Source organism: Amblyomma maculatum, chromosome 3 (assembly GCF_055883805.1).
Source record: "Amblyomma maculatum isolate TAMU_Amacu chromosome 3, ASM5588380v1, whole genome shotgun sequence".
NCBI lineage: Eukaryota > Metazoa > Arthropoda > Arachnida > Ixodida > Ixodidae > Amblyomma > Amblyomma maculatum.
Genome location: NC_139346.1, coordinates 124,292,454 through 124,316,297, shown reverse-complemented (window position 1 = coordinate 124,316,297; position 23,844 = coordinate 124,292,454). Strand labels below are relative to the sequence as shown.

Below are 23,844 nucleotides of genomic sequence, written 5' to 3'. Positions count from 1 at the left end.
TCGGCTGGTGATCGGAGGTGTAGTAGTTCTATTTAGAGTCAATGATGATTTTTAAAGATTAAAATTTGGTCAAGCTTGTTACGTTACTTGTGTTGGACTGGTTTTGATTATCTCATGTGAGATGTCTGCGGACGGTGCTCACAAGCCACTGAAGGCTTTCGCTTAAAGGCTATTGGAAGATTGTCGCTGAAAAGTATAATTATGACATCAGCTAGAAGGGTAACCGAAATAACGACATGGGTGAATGATTAAATACAATATTGAATATGTGAGGAAAAACGTCAAGCATCGTGGAAATATACACCATCGCAATATAAAGCGGAAGCTGTAATCCATTGAATGACAAAGGAGATCGTAGATCAGGGCTATCGTTTTGTCAGTTTGGACGTAGCTGCACTATCATACAAAACAGACCTTAAGGCGGAAGCCTCTGAGCTCTTATAGTTATCAGCAGGAGCTGTTTGCAAAGGCTGTCGACAGAAGGTGTCTCGCTTTCGAGAGCTAAAGATAAAAATAAATTAATAAACCTTGTCTCCACCGCGAGTCAAACCTCCATCCCTCGGATCCCCAGGCGAGTGTTTTATCAACTGCGCTATGCCCCCGATTTCTTTCTTCAGCGTGGTATTTATTACACGCCTTTAATGTCACCATATAGCTATATACATTATTTACAAAGTAATCAGCCTGTAGGCGAAAAGTCCAATTGAAACATACAACACAACACCACACAACTAGAATACGACTTAGCATAACTTCACTAAAACCATGGCAAGGAAAGAGAACACATCAACAATGGCAGCCAGTCCGGTTGATAGTCACTATCTTTGTAAGTGTCTCTAAGCTGATGTACCATCTGGCTGAAATGAGTAGCGGGGGAGACGAAAGGCTCACCATTCCGATCCAACATATGCATTTTCTACAGGCTGTGCAGTCCAAGGAAAAAGTTATGTCAAAGGGTTCGTGGTCATGTTCGGTGGCCATCAAGTAATGTCAGTTCTGTTCAGTTCAATCCTCGCTGTATTCTTAGCAAGGCTGGCTAAGACCCATTCAACTTCACTCTTCAGGATGCCCGGCTCGAGATCAGTACTCACAACCGTCTTATGTTGGGTTTGCACATCCGGGTCCTTTTCTACAGGACGATCAAACATAAGCGTTTTCTACAGGCTGTGCAGTCCAAAGAAAAAGTCATGTCAAACGGTACATGGTCATGTTCGGTGGCCATCAAGTAATGTACACGGTGGGAATTCAAAATAAAGTCTTTCTCCAATGTTCTTTGCGGAACGTCGCAAAATAATATTCATCTTTGCAAGCAATAAAACAGAGTTCGGTGGTTTCAGGTGTATCACATAACTAACAATTAAAAAGAAGAAACGAAAATATTTTTTTTTGCGAAGCCACACTGTAACAGGCAAAACTCGGCTCGAAGTTGAAAAACGTTTTAGTAGAAGGCGAGACTGGTATTTTGCGCGCCCTTTTTAACACATCATGCCCCATACAATTAGAATAGAATGAGCGATATAAGGGAGGCGGGAACAATACAGATATCAATTCTTTGCATAAATTTTCGTGTGAAACAGAGAATATGTACTCATAAGATAAGCGAACTGCCAGAAAACGCACTGAATCGTAAACTTCCTTCATAAAACCAAATAATAAGGGCCGATCGGTAAATTTAGAAGAGACCACTAAGTTTGGAAGAAGGTTCACAAGGTCAGTGTGCAGGGATGCTCTGGTAATTGGATGGGAGCTATCACGGAAAAAGAAGGAACGAGCAACTAACTGTGTGACGTAGAGATGTGTCAAACCTAGTCGGCCAGCAGAAACAGGCCCGATATAAGTTATCGCGCCGCATAGGCTCAAAGCTGGACGAACATATGAACGTCGCAAACGTTCAGTGAAAACTGCGGGTGTAATTCCTCGCCCGATGGAGTACCTGTAAAACGTAATAAAGTTTTGCAGCCAGAAACATGTTACATGTTAATTGTACCTGCAAAATGTATGTTATTTTGTATAGAGCGTCCCCTCACGCCACATGTCTGATGAGGGCCAGCGAGAACCGTCATCGCATATTGTAAAAAATTTGATATTACTTTCGCAAAAATTTTGTAGTCCTCATTTGCCAACGTGATTGGCCTGTAGCCATTCAGTGAAAACCATTTTTTTATCTGTACTCTTTGAAATTAGGATTGTGTGATTCCAAGTAAAGAACTGAGGAAGGACCCCCACATCAAAACTCAAAGCGAAAATCTGCAGCAATACAGGGCTCAGCAAAGGTTTGAAATTTTTGTAAAAGTCGCATCATATGCCATCAGGGCCAGGTGTTTTAGAAAGAGGTAATTAGTCAATTGCCTGTTCTATTTCTTCCAACGTAAATGAACCACTGATAAGAGCACAGTCTTCATCTGATAAAGGTGTTATAAAAGCTGTGAAGTTATCTAGTAGGTCCGAATTAGAAGTAGCACAAGCGTCACTGAACAGTGACAATTCTGCTACTTCTGCTACTTCTAGGGAAAGAAAGACGCGCGCCGCAACAACAGCCGCCGTCCACCACCGAAGCGGTGGCGGGTGCAATGAAGGCCTACAACAGATAAAAATTTGGTGGCAGCCTGGCAGGCTAGCCCCCGCCGCAAGCGGCGGTGACCTACCTGTCTCAGCTCCCGGCCGCATGATGTACCGTCAGGGCAGGTCGAGAGATCACCAGGCGATTCATGCATATACGATGCAGACCCCCAGGTGGTGCAGGCGTTGTGCGGCGCCTTTCATTTGCGGCTTCCTCGAACGCCGCACCACGCACCAAACAGAAGCGGACCCAGATGTCTAGGAGGCGTTAATACAGCAGGCATCAATGGCCTGTGAAATTTATATACAGGATAGAAAAGGCGCAGTATCTGTCACAATTCTTCGCGGACACTTGAAAGAAAGACGAGAGAGAGATAGAGGTGCCGTAGTGGAGGGCAATGATCCATTGCGATTAATGGATTTCGCCTCATCATTTAGTGGTCCAAAGTGCCCCCTAGAATTTTTAGCCTTGTGGTTGAAAGAAGTAGAAGGAGGAGTGGCTAAAGCGCAAAAACTATCCTGCGTATTAAGAGCCGTTATGCGCCTCCGTTTGGTACTTCACACAACCCGACACCCCGCTTTGACATATTGTTACGGAGCACGTCATCGTCGTTCGATACTGCGTCCCAGCACCTCCACCAAATGTTAAGAAAAAGTACACAGCGGTAAACACTAGTTCCCTGTTAGACGCGCACCCCGCACCTCCACCACAGAACGAAGTCAGCTAAGCCTGAGCGTCGTCTTCTTCCCTACTTCACATCAGCACGTCATCGTCGTCTAAATACTGTGCTCCGTAACAATATTGGGATGAGTTTGATTATCTCCACACGTCGGGCAAGCCTTGCGGTGCATCTTAATTGATCATTTCGCTTGAGTCCTGTTCGTCTCATCTCAGCTTGCTATTTCTTCGCATTTTCGCGGTATTTCCTTTTTCGAATTGAAGAAAAAATAGAGAGGCTCGCTTGCACCACCTGATCCAGGTAGGTTTACTGTATGCTGACTGTACTCGACGAACACATTCTTTGCTGGCGTTATGGAGCACCCGTGCAAAGCTGTAGGCACGAGAGCTTAGAGAACATGCAATTTGCTCATCTTCTGATAAGAACAAAAATAAAAGCGTTAGCTCTCTTTACGGTTCACTCTGATAAGCTTAAAACGAGGGAGCGGCACGCACAGGGTTTACTCGTGTGGGTTCATTTTGGCATTTTCATTTCTGCTGCCTGCACAGTTTCAGTGCTTTCTATGTCCTTTGACAGCCGTCTCACGAACTCGATTAAAACTCGAGTGGCGCAGAATTAGTCACAAATTGTGCACTGCGAGGCAAGTCTAGATTTTAACTCGATTGTTCAAATCACTTTACAAACAATAATGAGCAGAACAACGTGTTAGATTGTAAGACGTTTTTTTGGTAAATTCTTGACGCCCACAAAGGAGATTCTCAAAATGTATTTCACGTGGATTCATTTATTCTGTCTTATCTTAGGAGGTATTATTGGATAGCTTGCTACATACTCTCTCATTTTAGTTATATCAATCATGGTTATTGAAAAAGGCACATGCATGTCTTGGTAATAACGCGAGCACAATCATTCGCAAGAACAGCTTTGGCTCAGGGCGAACAAGCAATGTAAATGACATACCCAAACTGCTCAAACTTCTCGCCACCTAACAGCAGTAGAGCTAATATTATTTTAAAGGGTATTTATAAATAAAAAAAACAGCGGCAGTACAGACCAGTGATTCGGACTTTCGGATGAATTTCATTTTCGAAATAATCGACTTTACTAGGTTTTCAGATGTTTTTATGATTGGTTGTAATCGGCGAAATGACGTTTACTCAATGTTTTACGAAAAAACTAGGACTCAAGATGTAGCTGCCGAAAGGCGCGAATAGCTATCCACCGCACGTTCGGTAATTTGCGAGAAAAGTGAGGAGAAAGTCGTGAACGTCATTTTTTTATTTCAGAACTGCGCTCAGTATGATCATTCATAACTTTGACCCCGCCGGGGTGGCGCAGTGGTTACGGCGCTCGACTACTGTTCCCAAGGACGCGGGATCGAATCCGGGCCTCGGCGGCCGCTTTTCGATGGAGGCGAAAAGCAAGGCGCCCGTGTGCTGTGCGATGTCAGTGCATGTTAAAGAACCTCAGGTAGTCGAAATTTCCGGAGTCCTCCATTACGGCGTCTCTCATAGCCTGAGTTGCTTTGGGACGTTAAACCCCACTAAACTAAACTAAACTAAACATTCATAACTTTGGTTTTATTATACCACTTTCGACAGGGAACGTTAAACTCAACTTTTAGAAGAAATCGTCTCATTTTTCTGGATAAAGAGGATGATCATAAAACGGATGAAAAGGATAGTTTGCAAGCATAACTTTTTGAACGGTGAAGTCACACTTGTAGGCTTCTTTACCTTCTTCGCGGTTTCGCATGTACCTATAGTTCGTCGAAAACGCAATAGGAGAGGTACCACGGCAGCGGAGCAATTCACAATGGTATCATACGTTCCAGACGAGCAAGTTGCCTGGGCAAGAATGTCTTTTCGCTTTGAAATGTCGTTGTGTTATGACCTCACAGTGATGATGTCACAGTCTGTCTTCCCTAATGTGATTGTTTCGGTGCCACCTTGTGAGGCTGCCGCGATTACCATCTAAGTTTTCTACTCATAATATACAAATGGCCACCAGCATAAAATGGCCATAGAGAAACAAAAATTTGTTTGGCAAGTAGTTCTTCAATTATGTTGGCGTCTACTGTATGTGGCACAAGCTACCATAATACTTGTAATACTCTCATAGTAGCCTCCAGACAGGTGCCCTTAATCTTAATTAAATATAGGTTGACATGTCATCTGCGTTTCTTTGTCTTGCTAAATCCTTTCCGTATGCCGCTGCTCCTCACACAGTGGATACGCTGTGCTTGCCGACTTACAATATATTTGAAAATATCTCTAGTGGGCAGCGCAGTCACAGTAGTCATCAATATACCTGTCATAGCGTTGTTAGCAAGCTACTGATCATATTGACACATGCCATTCATAGGCGACGAAGATTTGAACCGGCGATTCGGAGAAGACGACGAAGCGAAACAGTGCTTCGCTTCGTCGTCTTCTCCGAATTCGTCGTCTTCGTCGTCTAATTAATTAAGTATAGCGAGCATACTCACATGGTCAAGGCAAGAAGAGTGGGCAATGTATGATCGGGGCCATCTCCTGGCATCTGAGACGTCAAGTCTTGAATTGAAAAACGCATTCTTATTAACGACACAGCCGTGATATGCAATGTGCACTTAATATGCTCAATATTTTAACTCTAGACAAAAAGCCAATTTACCCCTCGAAGATGAGGTGTCTTGCAAAGCTCTCCATTATGGAAGAAAAATGTTGGTGCATATAATAGCTGTTAGGTACCTAACTGGCTTTATTAACGCTTTATTACTGTTTCTGTCTATTGCTTTTGGATCGTTCCTGCAATATTCACGTATACCATCACTCGTATTCAAATAAATATTGAACTCGGATTCTTTTGTTCCGGCGTGTGTGTAAGTAATAGAGTCCTTTCAAAAAACTTAATTTATGAGCCTACGTTAAATAGGCCGAGGTGCGCTGAGGACAAAGCTATCCTCCTAAGTGCAGGCTGTGGCAGAATTCTTATAATATGTTCAACAAATAACACATCGCGGGCAAGTTGGTTCATCTCAAGGCAGAACAGCGCAAGCTACACATGTGGCGATGACTTTATCACACTCTGTCGCTCTTATTTTCTAAATGCTGGCATATACTTACCCAAGTGTCTGAAAAATACACCTTCAGTTGTAAGTGAGCGCTGTGTGTGTCTCGTCTTCCTTTCTTGTCCCTGTGTAGCTTGAGCTGTTCTGCCTTGAGCGCAAAGAAACAAATATGCTTGATGGGAAAAAAAAAACGTCGCTTGTTAATGAAAGTAAAACACCATAGTAGAGATAGCCTATTTAAATATATGAACAAGAAAATGCATAATAAATCCGGCAAAATAAAGAAAGAATGTCCTCCAGGAAGGCGATTCTCTCAATTCAGGCCGACATATCGGTAAAAAATCTCCATACATCTTATAAAAATTGAAAAAACTTTATACAATAATCAATTAACATGAAATTACTTCGAAGATTGCTCGACCCACAGTTCTCAAAGAGGTGTCGAGCTGAAAACATCATTCACGAATTCAATTGTTCGAAACCATTTTTGCACCGACTGGCACTTTCAAGGAGTGTTTTTCCGCGGACCGTTGCCGATTAGAACCATCTTCCTGGGGTAATTTTCCAGTTTTACAATTTTAGTAAAACTGTAGAGGACCATTTTCTTGAGTGAATCAGAGCTGTATTTGTTGTTTTTGCTTACTTATTGCAACCGAGTGAACTGCCATTTTATTGGTTATCATTATTCGTTAATCTTTACACATATTATATTGCCCCTTCTGAATGCGCCAAAATATTAGCCTGCAGTATTTTTCAGATAAAGAAATAAAGAAAAGAACGAACAGGTTTTGGTTTTACAGGCATAATTAAAGCAATTACAACAGAAATGTAGCCTTTTCCCGTCAGTGGATTTGTCATGAATGTGACTGTAATGTCTTCATCAACTTGAAAACAACAAACTCAGACTGAAAGAAATGCACTTTAGAGATCTGACCAGTCACTTTTAAAAACATACACACCGCTATGAAAAACGTTCCAAAATTTTATGCGCGAAGCAATGGGAACATGAATTTGACATACGTTGTGGTAGCAAGCGCACGGGTGAAAAGAAGAAAGAGCACAGGATTCATAACTTGTTTTGAGCTACGAATGCACGGTAGTGAAGTTGCTCCGCAAAACGTTTATATGCTGCGTCCGCGAGCCTCTGACATTTAATTCGTTGTCCTGGAATCGCGCAGATGCGCTAACAAAAAAAGGGTGAGAACGTATGGCATGACAAATACGATGACACCGTTATTTTATACTAAGCTAAGCAGCGTATGAGTTTGCGCTAATGGGCCAAACTAGCGATGCCAGCAGAAGAAAACGTCATCGGCTATCAATGCGAATAATGCGTCGTATCTGCAAAAACATCAATGTTGTATGAAAAGCTATATGATTGCGTTGTCCAACAGAAAGAAACGTTGGCCGAGTTGTATGTTGTTCATAATGAATGGTTGGGTGCTATTGAGCTCAGAGACATACAGAAGTCCCGTGTTTTTGTCTCTGCGTCTCTGTGTTCGATGATGCCCACCCAATCATCAGCATTATATTGTCCCCCATGAAAAAAATTAGAAGCACATTTGGGCTCATTTCTGAATCTTTTATTTAAGGGCATTTCCCGTTAAGTGACTCACGCGCCATTGGATGTACTGTACCCATAAAATACTCTTCCAGGCGAAAGGTTTGAGCTCAATGACATTATCATACCCATATGGTCAGAGAATAGAGCGCTTTCATTTCACCCCTCAAATGCACGCCTCTATTATGTTGTAGCGGCGAAGCTTCAACCGGACACTGCAAATGTTCTGTAAGTTTAACCCCCACGTCGCAATATGATAAAAAAGCAACTGCCGAAGTGGTAGCCCCGTCATCCAAAACTAGCCTTTTTCTTCATAACACTCTCACCAACTTGATAATACACTACAAATTGGCGCCAGCTTCCTCCCATTTGTTAAGGCTTTTGACAAAGTACCTCTTCAGCGCTTGCTTCTAAACCGTTTCAGTTGAACCTGCATGCAAGCATCATCGTATGGCCTAAATAATTCCTAATGCATCGCTCTCAAGATGTCATCATTTATAACCATCCTTCCGAGCAGCTTTCACTTCTCTCTAGTGTCCCGAAGAGCTCCGTCCTCGGTCTCATTTGATTCCCCATCCTGTAAATTTTCATATCCACTTATTCATTGAAGATTGTGTTATTTATCACTGCCTTACACGTCTAACCAGGAGCTCCTTCAGACAGAACTAAGCCTTGTCCTTGTATAGAATTAGTAATTGCTCTGGATGATGACCCTCAACTCCGAGAAATGCAAGTGCACGAATTTTCGCCGCCGTCGCGATCCTCCTGTTTTCTAGGACAGTTTCTAACAACAGCGGAACAACATACACCAAGAGACCCGAAAACATAACACACTACCTTCACGCAGACACCCAGACTTTCTAGGAAAGCCACCAGATGCCAGGTAATGCAGAAGTGGACTTCATCACGAACACCAGCCCTAAGTCAGCCACCCTAAACATGTAACGCCTATCAGGATGTCACTCGGAACAAAACGAAATGACTGAGAGCTAGAACCAGAATCTTACAGTATAAACGTCGCCCCTTATTGCTAGAAACGTAGCCGAAAAACACAGTACGTACATCTGGCATACACATTCAAATATTTTTTAACGACCGCCATAATAATGACAGAAATTGGGATTATATAAAGTCCGTTTTCAATACAATCCTACGTCAACTATTCATTCGGAGAAAAAAGAATTATATTACGCATCATTAGCTTTGATAGCCAGATTAATACAACACAGTCAAGAGGCAAATGGATAAAATAAAACTAACCGCGTGCAAGTATCAAGAAACAAAAGCGATGTGTTTCACCTACCAGACAGGCCATACCCAGTCGGAAAAAACAATAGAAAAATTTTTGTTGTTATGACAGAATTTGTGTGTGGTACGTTCTTGACGGGAAACCTGTTGTGACAACAGAACGTTCTATAGTACCATCAGAAATGTCTCTAGTTACAACAGAAAATTGCTACGAACTACAGACAACAGAAATATACTACAAAAAAACTACAGAAATACAGAAACGTATAAAAGAACTTCAGGAAAATCTTGCTTTACGAGAGAAATACAGAATATTCTGTCGTATGTTTGTCATGATTTTGTAGTTTTCTTCGACTGAGATAAATGATAGCGCCTTCACTGACATTTCTAAATCTTTAAACAATAGTGATAAACAGATTCTAAGACGAATAACAAATAATGTGATAATAAATAAAGAATTCTTTGCCCAAACCTCAATAATGTACCGGAAGCTTCTAACCGTTTTTAGAGCCCTCACCACATGATTTCCTGATACAGAGCGCAGCACCAAACTGGACTCGTATAAGAATCTGTCTACAAAGAAATTATTGAAAAACCAAAGCTAGTTCGAAAGGCCAAAAACAATTTTCGAACTGAACGACCACCCCTGACAACCTAGCTTCTTGAACTGGCATAGGTATCAAGCCGGCACACAAAGGAGGCAGCGTAGTTATCCTCCTACTCTAAAATTACAAAACCGAGGCCTATACTTATTTAACAACTCTTGCCACAATGAAAAGTTAAATACCGATCCGACAAAACAGCTCAGTGTAATCATTCTGAATAAAATAGAAGATCTAATGGCCAGGGAAAGAATTGCCCAGATTTATTCCAACTTTCTTCAGCTATCAAACACGCAGGTCAAATTTAACTAATGCCAAAAATTCGCAAGGTTTCTGTAGAAGCATTATTTACCACAGATATACTAGGAAGGCAAATTGTTTCTAATTCTAATATGCCCACGAAAAACATGTGAAAATAATAAAGTACCACCTAGCTTACCTCCCGACCCAGCTTCCTCCATTTGTGCAGGAAATGCCTCATTTTCTCCCAATAATTGAGCTTATTATTAACACGACCAAACTTTCAAATGACTGTATACTTGTCACACCTCATGTCACGACACTCTACCCTAATATGTCGATCAATGAATAGTGTCGACACCCTCACTCAAGAATTAATCAACAACTCCACACGTATGCCCCTGAAGTTTGTCTATCGCACCTTAAACTAGACCTAACCTTAAAATATTTCGTGTTTGATTTATCTTATAATGTGCAGATATTCGGAACTAGCATGAGTGCTTTTCATGCCGGCTTATAGAAATATAATAATGGGAGTTTTATAATCCAAAATATTAAAATAAATTTCGAAAAACGGCTCCTATACCTTCGCTGCATTGACGATATCTTCATGATATGGCAGAATGGACCAGAATCACTCCTATCGTTCTTAACGCATCTTAATAATCGTCATAGTAAACATATTGTCACGCTAATGACGACTATGAAGGATGGTGATGGTGGGACAGAAGAGGAAGAAGAAGCGTTGGTGCCTGGGGCTAGTAGGCTTCACCTTATCCCCCTGCCATATCACTGTAAATAAACACCCCTTTGCTATTTCATCGTAACAACTTGGTGGAGGTGCGGGGTAGGTAGAAAATGCTGTTGCGAATAAGAGCAGGGAGCAGCTGGGTGCGTCCTAGGTCTGGCTGAATGCTCATACTGCTCAGGAACCCTGGTAGATCGAATGGAAGATCTATGTGCACTTGAGGCGACGTCATACCTTGGGGCGTCAGGCACCGACGCATTCCGGTTGGCGAAATGCATAGGAGGATAGTCAATGGAAGCTGCAACTTCAGGAGCTTGTGGGAAAGGCTGAACGGTAATCGCTTGTAATGGTGAATCCGGCCGTCTAGATACCCTCTGGACAGAGACCTCAGCAGATTCGTGCAGGGGAAGTGGGTTGAGCCGCAGGAGTTCTTCCCGCACGATTTGCCGGATCGTCGACGGAAGATCTAGTTTGGCGTGGTCATCAAGGCTGGCCACGGTAGGCAAGTTGGCCAGCCGCCCAAATTTTGGCACAATACGACGCGTTTTCAGAGCTTGAAAAGCGCGGATGTGTTTAATGACATCGGAGACGGTTTCAAGGCTGTCTTTGGCGATTAAAAAGTTGTACACGTCAGCCGCGATACCCTTCAAAATGTGGCCGACTCTGTCTTCTTCGGGCATGTTGGAACTGACACATCTGCACAATCTGAGGATCTCTTCTGTATAAGTGGTACAAGTTTCATCCGGAAATTGAGCTCTTTGGGCAAGGGTCTGCTCAGCCCGCTTTTTGCTCGGTACAGAGTCACCAAAACGTTGTTTGATCTCGGTGGCAAACCGTTCCCAAGTTGTCAAATTGTCCTCGTTATTCTCGAACCATATCATCGCCGTGTGAGTTAGAAAGAAGACGACATTTGTGAACATGGTGATAAGGTGGTGAGCATGGTGCACAATATATTTACTTGTAGGTCTTCCCAGCTTTAAGTCGACTTTCTAGGCAGCACGCTGCCGGTACAAAATGAAAAACTTAAAACGTCCTTGCACCGAAAGCTAACAGATAAGCAATACCTTGATTTTAAGTCGTCATGCGAAACATTGTAAGCTAGGAATTGTTATAGGACAGCCGACACGGGTCAGAAGACTATGTATTGATGATAAAGACTGCTTAAACGAACTACATTATTTAGTTCGAACAACATCACTAATTGAAAGAAACTATCCCGATAACTCCCTTTATAGGGCCCTCAAGAAAGCAACAAATTTGAACCGCAACGGTCTGCTCACGCAAATACCAGAGGCCAACACTTTAAAGCCAGCCTTCTTTTGTAACGAAAAACACCAATGCCCTTCTAAACAAACAATATTCTGCGCAAATGCCACTCCAAGCTAATGTGTAAAGTATGCCAAAAGGTAATGTTCCCGGAGGCACCCAGGTTAAAATGTAAACGTAACACAAAATTCAGAGGAAATCTACATAAAAACCTCGACAACAATGATCCTACTCAACCACATTCTTGCTTTCGACCAAGACGTAACAGTGCAAAGTACTGCAAACTAATTCATGTTTTACACAAAATGAGGCTTTAATTGCACATCTGCAAATGTTGTCTAAATTCTAGAATGCTCCTTCTTTTATAAACAGTGGGTTCCGGTAAAAATGCTTCCTGAAAAACGGTCCACATTAAGTGTCCCGGAAACAACATTTTCGTCAGAAAATTTACTATTCGCGAAGTAGAAAAAAATGTCTCCAAACAGGTGTATTCAAGTGTACACAAACGTGAAGCTTCGCCTTGCTTGGTGCCCGACTTATCAGTGATGAATTGTTTTTATCATCATCGTCATTTATTGGTTTTACTTTACATCTTTTACGGTTCAATCTTGAAGCTAGCTTGCATTTTATTTAACCCTTTCGGTTCTCAATGTGCTATAAGGCACAGATTGCGTTTCCCTATGGCATGCTGCAATATTGCCACGAACGATTGAAAGCTTGATTTGTTGTTTTTAATAGTCGCCAGCTAGCGGCCTCTTAATGACAGCTGATAATAATTGTTAGAGGGCAAACACCTTTCTGGATTTTTCTGTGCTTATACTTCACAGGTCAAACTATCATCTTCAAAGTTCTTTTATGACATGAACTACGCTCCGCGGTCGCAGTATGATCTGGTACTCCAAAAGTGGCCGCCGAATAAAAGCCCTCGTTTTCATTTTTTTTGTGATAAAGGGTGCGCTGGTCACTACTTCCGCTGGATAAAACGTTACGAACAGTGCTTCAGGTGGTCACGGTTACCTTCTGGTTACGAGTGGCTTTTTAGTCCCTCGTACAGCCTTCCTATCTGCACCAGAACTCTGATGAGATTTCTATGCTGTCGCCGTCTAAAGGGATGACGCGGTCATCAGAAACTCTGCGAGGGTCTCCCAGTGACCACTCTTTGCTTGGGTGGATGCCGAGATCTACCAGTTTGACCCGCCGATCGTACGTTTCTTAATTAGTAATGTTATCCGGCTGGTGAGAACTGACTTTTTTAGTTCTTAAAAAGCTGCAAGAGAAACTGGGGACCATCGTATTTTGCGAAGGGAGTTGCGAAGTATTAATTCTTATGGCAAATGTTTGGCTTCTGGACGTTGTTTCCTAAGGCCGCTTTCACAGGGGGTTTTATTACCGCTGACTTATTTTCCGGGGCCCTGTCTTCAAAGGACAATTTTTTTAGTTAACGCTTTGCCTACAACCCCGCAAACAGAACACGAGAGAGAAAGGGCAGTCAATGAACATATTGCTTAAAGAACATTCTGCAGAAACAGGCGAGAATCTGACTAAAGAAGTGTCTCAGCAATTCAATCAGGAAAACCAGACAAACAAATATTATTAACGATTTTATTATTATTTTTATTATTATTCTCCAGTCAGGATTTAAATTTCAAAGGACAGGAAACCTATGGAGCATTATCTAATTCATATTTTAAGAAAATTAGAAAAAAGAGGAATAAATATCTTGAAAAGAACATTGGAAAATATTCCATCTGCACCATAACTAGTCGGGAAAATAGTCCAATATAGCAATAATTACACAGTTTATTCACAGCAGGTGTACATTCTATTCCTCCTCAATAGCATAAGCTGCACATGGTTTTCTAAACATGTTTCCCTCTAATCACATCCCACTTTGGTTTACCATGGAACCCTTCTTTTTTAAGACCTGAGAGGTGTGGTTCACTTCACATATTTATATTGTCTCTTCGTTCTTTTCCCCTTCTTGTATAAAGCTTTCTAGAACTGCTTCCCTGTAGATGTATTCTTTATCAGGACCGCTTGGAATGCCTGTCTGCTTTCAAAAAATGTGATTGAGAATCGAACCTGCTTCAGGTGCTGGGTCATCATCCACCCTGCAATGTTGTGTTTCCTGCTGCTTGCGTTCTATATTTTCTTTTTCGGGCCATATGATCCCCGGTTCCAGGCTGCTAAACACATACGGGTGACATATGTTTACACTCCTAAACCTACTTTATTTTCCCCAACCTCCCCTCTCTAGGTTTTCGTCTTCGGAAGCAAAATCATACTTAAACCCCTGCCAGTGGTGACCGCTCTGCTCAAACAAAGACATTTCCACTTGTCGGAACGTTAGCTCGGCTTGCTAACTAAGCTCTCCTCTCTACCCATGTTCAGTAGTCTTTCATACCGCGCCCAGCTATCTTCTTTCTCTCGTTCTAGCCTGCTCCGTACGTGATATCGCAACTGGATATCATGCTTGAAAAGATCAGTACATTCGGTCCTCTCCCAGAACATGGCATCTGCTAAATGAGACGCTAGCGGGTAATATATGACGCAGTGTTCCCGGGCACCTAAGCTTAGCCGTGTGTGACATCCCATGTCTGGTAAAAAAAGGGATCCTAGTGGTTGAGTTAATGCCGAGAGTTTGAACCTTATGGGCTCCTAGGCCGGAGCGACTCACCGCTGTGACCCACGCTTCCAATACACGGTACCTACGGGCTGACCCACAGGGGGAAAAGTCAGCAGTAGTCTTTTCCTATCCTACTCATTGGTATTAACATTCCTGTCTTTTTTAACAGCGTTATTATGTCTCTTCCACCTTTCTTGTTTTGTCCTTTTTTTTTCGTGGCGGCGCGGGACAACCTTGTGCAGAGTAGCTGTCATGAGTTGCCCGTTTTTTGTTAATGTATCGGTGTACTTCTTTTTGGGGCAGACGTTTTACTACTTCCTCTCACGCTCCGTCGTTGGGCTCTATGATGGGTGGCCGGCACAACTACCGAAAGAACAAACCATTTCATGATTCTCTATCAGCAGCAAACAAAAGAGGGTGCACTGATGCTGCGAGCAATTTTTTCAGAAAACGAAATAGACGTTTCTAAAACTGTATGCGGCGTATAAGGAAGAGCTATAAAAATGCCCTAAAAATCTCCCCTTTCATGGTGTCGAAGGGCCTAGCAGAAAACCTGGGCCCTGGATGCACAATATCAACTTGCGAAATATGGCCTCTCACTCGAAGTAAAAGAGAAATGCCATCCTCTAACCTGAAAACATTGTGTCGCTTGAGGACATCTCCATCAACATCACTCCCCATCGAACCCTCAATCTTGTAAGGCGTAATATCCGAAATAGGCTTCATAACCATGGCCGAACATGAAATGGCAAGACTATAGCAAACCGAAATGTCGCACGAAATGGCAGAATGAATAGCACACCAAAATGTCATAGCTGTTCACACAATAATAATTTGAAAGGCTGACAAGGAGATGCCTCCAAAACATCTGGTCCTTACTTAGAACAGCAGAGCTCTCTTAAGTCAACTTAAATGGCATCGAGGAGTATAAACGGCAGATCGTAAAATAAAAGTCATGGGAGATGCTTCAACTGACAGAAATACGGCCATGGATCGCAAAGCATCCGTGGCCGCAAAACGTGTGCGAAGTGTGTCACGCATGACCAAAACTCGGACAACTGCACCTAAGCATCATGCTGCGCGAACTATGAGAGAATCACCTCGCATACTGTCGATACTGAAAAATATGGAAAGAGACGAAGCAGATCATAACACTTCAAACAGCACAAAAAATCAAATACAAGGAGGCACGCGCTTGTCACAACGCAGACCGAGAACGGGTTTTAGTCCAAAGCCGAAACAAATCTCTCCGATGTGATGCGACGAGGCGGGGCACCATACCTGGCTTCGGCACATGTCCAGGCCCCAAAAAGTGAGCATGAAGTAGTACCAGGCGCAACCCTGATGGAGTTGACTCACGATTTCCCATCACTCCTAAAATAGGCTACCCGTCCCTCAGTGTCGTCGGGCCGCTAGGCCATTGCCCGTAAGGCAAGGTCTAAGGAAACTGAACACGCGCCTATGGCACATTTGTTCAGCACCTCAGGAGATCTAATGGACACAAAAATCCTGGGCAGCTCGTTGCCGTCTTAGCACAGAGACGGTGGAGCTCCTTGATGAACAAAAACAGACGAGGCCAGTATCACGGGCCCAGCATAGAGTCTTAATTTGTTAAACAGCTCGCGACAAAATAACATTGCATTCCTGATTGACGTAGTCGAACTGTAGGGGACTTCTAAAAGATATCAGCGACGTAAAATACGTCTTATATAAACTCCCATTGGTTCCACTTAACATCATCATAACCATAATCAGCCTGACAATACCCACTGAAGGGTGAAGGCCTCTCCCATATTTCTCCAATTAACCCGGTTCTGTGCTAGCTGCATCCACTTGACCCCTGCGAACTTCTAAACATCATCCGCCCACCTAACTTCCTGCCACCCCCGCTAGGCTTGCCTTCCCTTGAATTCCAGTTTGCTACTCTAAGCGACCATCGGTCGATTAGGGTAGCAACGCTACAGTCGTATTCGGGTACAGTCGTATTAGGGTAGTAACACTACAACCGTTTTCGTTGTAAGTGTCGTATTTATCGCAGTGCGCATAGCTGCTGGAACTACCGTTTACGTAGCCTGCGACCGCGTATTTTCACACTGGGTCGTTCGAAAAGATACGTTCTTTACGACTAGCCAATCCACGCACTGGGCCAACTGGGTCTCACATTTGTCAACATGGCGCCGGTTACGAAGCAGTTGCCAGCGGAGGTCTAGGCTCTTCAATCTATAATTAAGCTTGCATCTTGCGTTCGCTCAACCTACGCAAATGGAGGAATAGTAGAAGAATTTGGGTTTGTCAAATTCTTCTTCGATAGCGAATGCCTGCGCGCACGCTCCGACAGTGTGTTGCACACCAGCTTCCGTCCTGCGCTGATGCCGCTACACCGCAACACTCGGTCAAAGGAACGAGGCAGCACTATTTTTTCACACCCGCTCGCACGCAGTTTCGGCCTGTGGTCCGCCTGCATCCCTGCTTGCAATATCCAGTTTACCAGTGCCCCGGAGCAATCTTGGAGACGGTCGGGACAGTTACTTAAAAGGTCGTACTACTGACTGCGACAAGACAGGTTTCTTTTTCTCTACTACGGTGAGCTTCTTTCAAACGTCGATGGGTCTTCGCCACCTCCGTTATGCGGCCTGACCACAACGTCGCCGCTCATCGGCCTTTCGCTGCAGGCCAACTGTTCTCTCACTTGTCAACAGAGCCGATGGGCGGCGAGAATGCACTGTGAAGAAGCTGGCATCCCTTGCCTCTAAAACCTTACTTTTCTAAACTAGATGAAGCATTTGCTTGTTGAGAGATTGTTCGCACATAAAAAGGGATTGAAAACCCACTTACTGATTTCACTCAGCGCACTGGCAATTTGCAGCCACACATCGCTTCGCACTTCTCTCGTGCGATTTCAGCTACTGCTAGTAGAGAGCCGGCCTCTGCCGATCTTGTTTATGAAATTGTGGTAATAATCAGGCTGCAAACGATCACGGTGCGGGCAGACACAATCACTGACACAACACCAATAACACCTGCGAGCCGAGACACTGCACCTGAGGAGCGTCGGATGATGCCGCCTACTAGCTCGTTTGCGCGCGAAATTTGGGAAGACCGGTAGCCCCGTGACGCCAGAAAGGGAAAACCGAAAAGCTTGTGCGAATCGTTCGCACAATAATAGACGTATCTGTGCTAGTTGTAAAAGTTACGGGTACTCCGAAATTTATGCTCACGCTGGCTGCGGACGTTTTTACGCTTACGATCCTTACGAACGACACGTACGTTGCGCACGTAGTCTGAACTCTGCTTAAGGAATTAAACCAAGCTGGTTTCAATTCGTTCAAGGTTACGCCATCTTAATTAACCATCCTATTTTGCAAAAAAAGACAGGAGTTGGACGCAAATAGTACAGAACCAAGTAATATGTACGCATCGTCACTTATACAGAAGTAGTTGACGGTAGATTTGCGAAAGTACAGGAGTTTAACTCCAGACGCCGCAAATTATCGGCTGCAACAGTGGCCGTACAAGCGCTTGAAGTGACTACATGGAATGCTTCAAGGGTGATCGAAAAGGCCATATAAAATTGGCAGAATCATCAATTTCTAACGCAAATGAGAATTTAGGTGGCTGATATCGTGTCGTACTACTTACCTTTAAACACATTTATATTCACCGCTGTGACAAGAGCAATGTAGGGGGAACCCTGTGGTCCATAGGCACATGGTGTACAGAGTGACAGCCCAGCATCACAAGGCAAACTCATTTCATTCATTTACTCTCAGGCCCGTTCGGCGTTACAGAAAGGAGTGGCTAGTACAAAACAAAACAGATAAAACAAGGAATACAGGCGTACTGGACAGGGTAATTCAGGTGAACAAATACAGCAGTCATGAAGCAGTCTAGTGCGGTGATGGACATGACAGACGCGGGAAGGTGGTTCCAGTGCGTGCAAGTAATAGGAACAAATGATTCAAAATAAAGATTTGTTGTCTCGCTTGACACGTGAACTCTAAACCTGTGGTTCATACGGGATGCGAAATGGTGTAATATTGGGAATACATCTTCAAATGTTGGTCCTACAAAAATCAAGCATTGCTGATGATTAACCAAAAGCAGATTTTTCCATTACACAACACATGCAATGATGGACCGAGGTTCAGGTGTTCCGCCAATATCGGTACTACCATTCTCGGATGCTAGCACCATTGGACCAGTTTGTCCTTTATCCTCTCAATATTGTTATCGCCGATTTTGAAAAAAAAAACGAAATATTGAACCACTTGCCCTGTGTCCTCTCGATAAGAGATTAGCCGTGCTTAAAAACTGGCAACATCGGACCGATTCGTCCATTGTCCCCCGGATATTGGAAGACCCGTTTTAGAAATTGGTGAAATTAGACCAACTTACCTCCTGTTATTTCGAAATCGGCCGTGCCATTTCATGCAGCATTGGACCAGTTTCTCTTCTCCACCAGATATCGGCGGTGGCGCTGCTGAAAATCGCTTACATTGGAAAGTTTTTCTCGCATTTTCTGATACCGGCCATGCCGTTTTAAGAACCACCGCTGGTGGAACAATTTATCCTCTGATCTCCCGGTAGCGTAAATGCCAGGGTAAAAACCTCGCTATGATTGGTTGCGAAAAAAATACTATGCAAAGATTTTTGAAGTGAAAACAGTGTTCCATATCACTGTATTTTAACCCGTACATAAAATATCTCCTCTGAGAAAGAAAACTGTGCTTATAACCCTGAACTGTCAAATAAAATAAAATGAAAGAAAGCGAGTGTGTGTGACCGTTAGGAGTCCTTTCCACGGGAGGCAACATGCCTTGCAACCCCAGATGTTTTTTACTCAGTGCCTGGTGTAACAAGTAACGCATACTAAGACACAAAGGCCAGCAAAGCAGCAGTGAACTGCAAGAGGTTTACTAGGCCAATATTATAATTGCATATAATGAGAAAGCTGCTGAATAATTTTGTCAATCCAAGAAAAATGCTTTTATTGATTGTTTACAATCACGTGGCCTGATTGAGGTTGTTAAAAAAAACGTTGGCGATGCCCACCAACCATCAAACCGTTTAAAATTATGGTTGTATTTTGGGCTTACCCGTATTTTCTTAATCAACTGAAACAGGCAGTGCTTTTTTCCTCCATGCCATCTATGCTAAAAACCCATCTAATATAGCTTTGTATTTCAGATTGCTCATCTCACTTGATTTTGTGTATTTACAGGCACATGGAGGCTTTTGAGTCATTTTACAATATCACCAAGCTGGAGGTGTATCGTAAAGAATACATTTCATGCTTTGGCCAACCGCTGCAGGATCCTTCGTCAGAGAGTCTGTCTCTACAAAAGCATTGAATGTAAATGTATGGATCAGTGAGGCTTTAAATAACGGCCAGAGGACGTGTGAATATAGCCATTTGCAACTCATCCATATGTGCCATTTAGTAACTCAAGCAGCATCTGCCTTGCAATGAAAACATGCCGCTAGGATGCTACATGTGCTGAATATCTTATGCGCTTGATCCCACTGACAAATGGAGCGGCGCGAGGACATGATCATAGGAAAAGAAGATGGAAAGAAACAGCACCTTTCAATCCCTCTTTTTTTCCTGTGATCGTGTTTTTGCGCAGTTTTATTGATGATCTTATGCAGGGTTACCATTTTATCTTTTATTGAATGCGTAACAGCGCCCTCGCCTCACTGCCACTGGAAGATTATAGTCTGTGCCTGGTTCAGCAGCCTTGGGTTTAAATCGCCCCACCAGATTCTGCTAGCCTGTAGAACTCATGCTGCATGATATGTCACCCTGTCACATGTTAGATGCGTGCAGGTTTCTATATGCATTGCAAATTGTATTCTTTTCTTTTCATTTGTCTGTGTTTCAATGTTACTTTTTAGATGTTTCCAGGATCATACACAAATTCCTGTGAAGCGTTGTAGGTGCGTTCCTATCTGCGCTGTAGTGTTTTCATTTCCTTCTCTGCCATAGTCATTTGTGCACTTGTCATTTTTCTTCATTCACTCTCTAGGCCTTTGGGCTGCATCGAATTACATTGGCCAGGGCTACTGCTTCTTGTGCACCTTGTTTTTGTGCTTTTGGTTTCCCCTTTGTCCCCTTAAAACTGGATAGAAACTAGTCCATGCTGTTTCACACTTGGAAGAACCAGTCTGCTTCACTGCACAGTCCCCAAGCAGACAAGGGGAGGAGGCTGTTGTAATGCAGCAGTGATATATTGTTATATGCACAACACTTAATAGTTATGGTAGCACCTTGTAAACTAGCAGACAATGCTGTTTCTCCTTTGAGCAGTGTGGATGGCCATATTGCTGGGTTGCTTTCTATCACAAATTAATTAAATAAATAAGTTGACATAGCCGTACTCTTGCTCATTCATTGCAATTGTGTTTTCTTCACACATGTAGCCTTGTACTGTAGTCTCACTTCACACTTGTGCGGCGCTGCATATGCAGACAGGCTCCATGGAATTTTCAATAAAAAGGGGTCCTTGCAATGGGTGTATATAGTGATAGCTTCATTTAGGGGGACATTATAAAAAATAGGCCAGTGAGCTCTACAGGGAAAGAGAAGTACATTGCTCTGGGAGGACACATAACATGCCTTAAGGTGCTGTATTCCGGAGTCGTGAAGCACCCTAAGCTTGCGGTCAGTCTGAGATTGCTAATTAGGTACATTCTGATGCAACGAAATAAATTGTCACTTGCCAACCACATCCACGCAGTACTTAGAAGCACTCCAGTGATTTTAGGCGTATGTAACATAGCTTTTCTGAGATTTCAGGCTATTTGTGCAGCCTGATAGTAATGCTGCGCTGCTCTTGTTGAAGCCAGAAAATTCAACAACGCAAACGATATTTTATCCCCATTTCTGCATGCTATATTGTGAACAAAAAAAAATAACATTGCTTGTCTTCTGCAGCAGCAAGCATAAGCTGTTATATTCAGATCCCCAATTGTAGCATCTCGCATCTCTGCTACAAGTATAGTGGTCTTCGAAGCCAGAAAGTAGATGTTTATCACCCCCATTCTGGTTCTCAAAATTTTGTTCTTGCCAAGTAAATTTCATTTTTTTTTGCTACACTAGGCAGCAGCATTTACATTCTCAAGAAGCATCGTTCATGCAGCTCAAGGCAATGAAAGGTAATGTCATTGTGCGACAGGATCTCACCCGAATTATCATGCTCATCATGCTGTAGAGGGTTGACACTATGGAACCTTCATGGTTTACTCTCAAGAAAACTTGTTTGAAAATTCATCTAGCTCAGTTGCAACTCATTATTTGAATTCGACTTCCCCTTAGAGTGATCAATAGTGTCCAACTACCTGTATATAGTTGCATTGTTGCAAGTAGAGCAATGTTTATCCAAGTTGAAACTTCTTTCCAGATTGTATATTTGTTTTTCATTCTGCATCATAATATTGCCCAATTCATTTGTATTATAATGGGCCTTGCCATTTTTCTCAGCCATTCATTTTATGGCATCTTTCTCTATTGGTCAAGGATAGAAAGACAGAAAGAAGTTGCTTACACGGCATGTGCTCTATTGGGACACGAATCTTTCCTCTTGTTTTTGGCTCAGCACCAAACCTTTGGTACCCATCATAGATATGTACCGTTTTCAGAGAAACATGAAAAATAACAGTGCTGTCGACACAGCATCATGATGCCAGTTTATACTTCGGGACCTCCTTCTGTAATACTGATAATCCATCTACATGTACCTCACATTGAAAATAAAGATGATGATGATGATGATGATGATGATGCCAGCACCCACAACATAACCATTAATCAGAACAAGACGTGGCACAGACAAGACAGGTTTGCATTATTCTAGCTATAATTTCAAGAATTATAAAAGAATCGAGCTACTGTAGGCACATCAAAAATCAGACAGTGGAGATCATTTAATTAATGCAAAATAGTCTCCAGAAAGGCGCCATTGCACACAAGATTGTTTTCAAGCACACAGTACATACTAGCCATGATCAGTATTGAAAATGCGCATGTCGCAGGGACATAGCCGCGCATGCATGGTCACTACACAGATCGAACTTGATTTCAGCTTTCAGAAAGCAAGACATTTGTTGTGAGCTTTTAAATTAATCAAACAATTTTAGGCATTTTCAACCATAAAAACAATGAAGAAGTACAAATGCAAAAAAGATAAATGCATCAGTAAGAACATGAGATCTGCAGTAAATCATGGGTGAATCTTATTGTCATTATGATAACCATTTTGCTTTTCTTTTTTGCTGTTCATAAGACAAAGAGGGAAATTTGTCACACGACAAAATCTGGTTGAAAATATCGCTATCTCCGTGCTTTATGTAGAAAGAGAACACTTTGGCATGATTAGCGCAGCCAGTTCGTATCGAACAAGCTCACACGTGACTTCACTCTGATGAAATTTACCCGTGTGGCATTTCAGCTTCATCTCATAAAGAGAAGTGACGCCCCGGCTTTCTCTGGGCACATTTGGCTCTGCACTATCCCGCTTTTCTTTTTTCTTTGGCTTGCAAGAAATGCAGATCACAAATATTGCTATCTAGATCCATATACCTGGGCTAGACACCTTACCAAATATACAGCAATTTTGTTTCTATTCAGACATTTTTTATTTATTGCTCACTGCTTTAACCAAGAGCGCAGATAACAATAAGCCATTTCACGAGAAGTATATGAGAGCACTTTATTCTCGTTACTCGTTAGCAGATAGATGTATATATAATGAAAAGGCAAATTACACTACCCAGTTCTCTAGCCCATTCCTTTAAATTTAAGCCTCACAAGTTCGCGGAAGTTATATCTGAGTGGAATTGTTTTTCCCAATCCTTCGCTTTAAGTCTCACAAGTTCCCGGAAGTTACATTTGAGAGGAAATGTTTTTCCCAATACTTTATATTTAAGCCTTACAAGTTCGCGGAAGTTATATGTAAGCTCTAATTTTTCTAAGTTACCTGAATGCGCTCTACAGCACTAACATAACAATTTTTTTATTCGCAAGCACAGTTGAACCAACAAGCTTGCCCGCTTCCGGCTGTTCTGTGCTGGTCATCTCCAGCAGAAGATATCCGCCAGGACGCATGCACTAAAAAGCGACACGAAGATCTTGTCGCAAATTCTTAGAAAGACTGGATACAAACAATGCACTCGCCTCCAACACGCGATGGCCAACTCCTTCTTTTCTGACCGCCCCCCTCCCCCTTAACTATGCTTCGTCTTGCAAGATATCTTCAGCACTGTG

The 23,844-nt window shown here is 42.7% G+C and overlaps 1 protein-coding gene across 6 annotated transcripts in view; it reads right to left on the bottom strand.

Moving 5' to 3' along the window:
- The window catches only part of LOC146195944 (uncharacterized), a 112,359-nt gene that overhangs the window by 16,008 nt on the left and 72,507 nt on the right, over positions 1 to 23,844 (bottom strand). For 3 of the 6 annotated variants that reach the window (XM_084597971.1, XM_084597969.1, XM_084597970.1), the window contains 2 exons: positions 18,222 to 18,380; positions 5,728 to 5,794 (listed from right to left, as the gene is read on the bottom strand). In XM_084597971.1, coding sequence (XP_084454097.1) covers positions 5,728 to 5,794; positions 18,222 to 18,342 — 188 coding nt within the window. In that variant the 5' untranslated portion in view covers positions 18,343 to 18,380. Of the gene's footprint in view, positions 1 to 2,645; positions 2,851 to 5,727; positions 5,795 to 9,155; positions 9,245 to 18,221; positions 18,381 to 23,844 lie in introns of all 6 variants that reach the window. The other 3 variants (XM_084597972.1, XM_084597973.1, XR_014706059.1) reach the window with 2 other exon arrangements.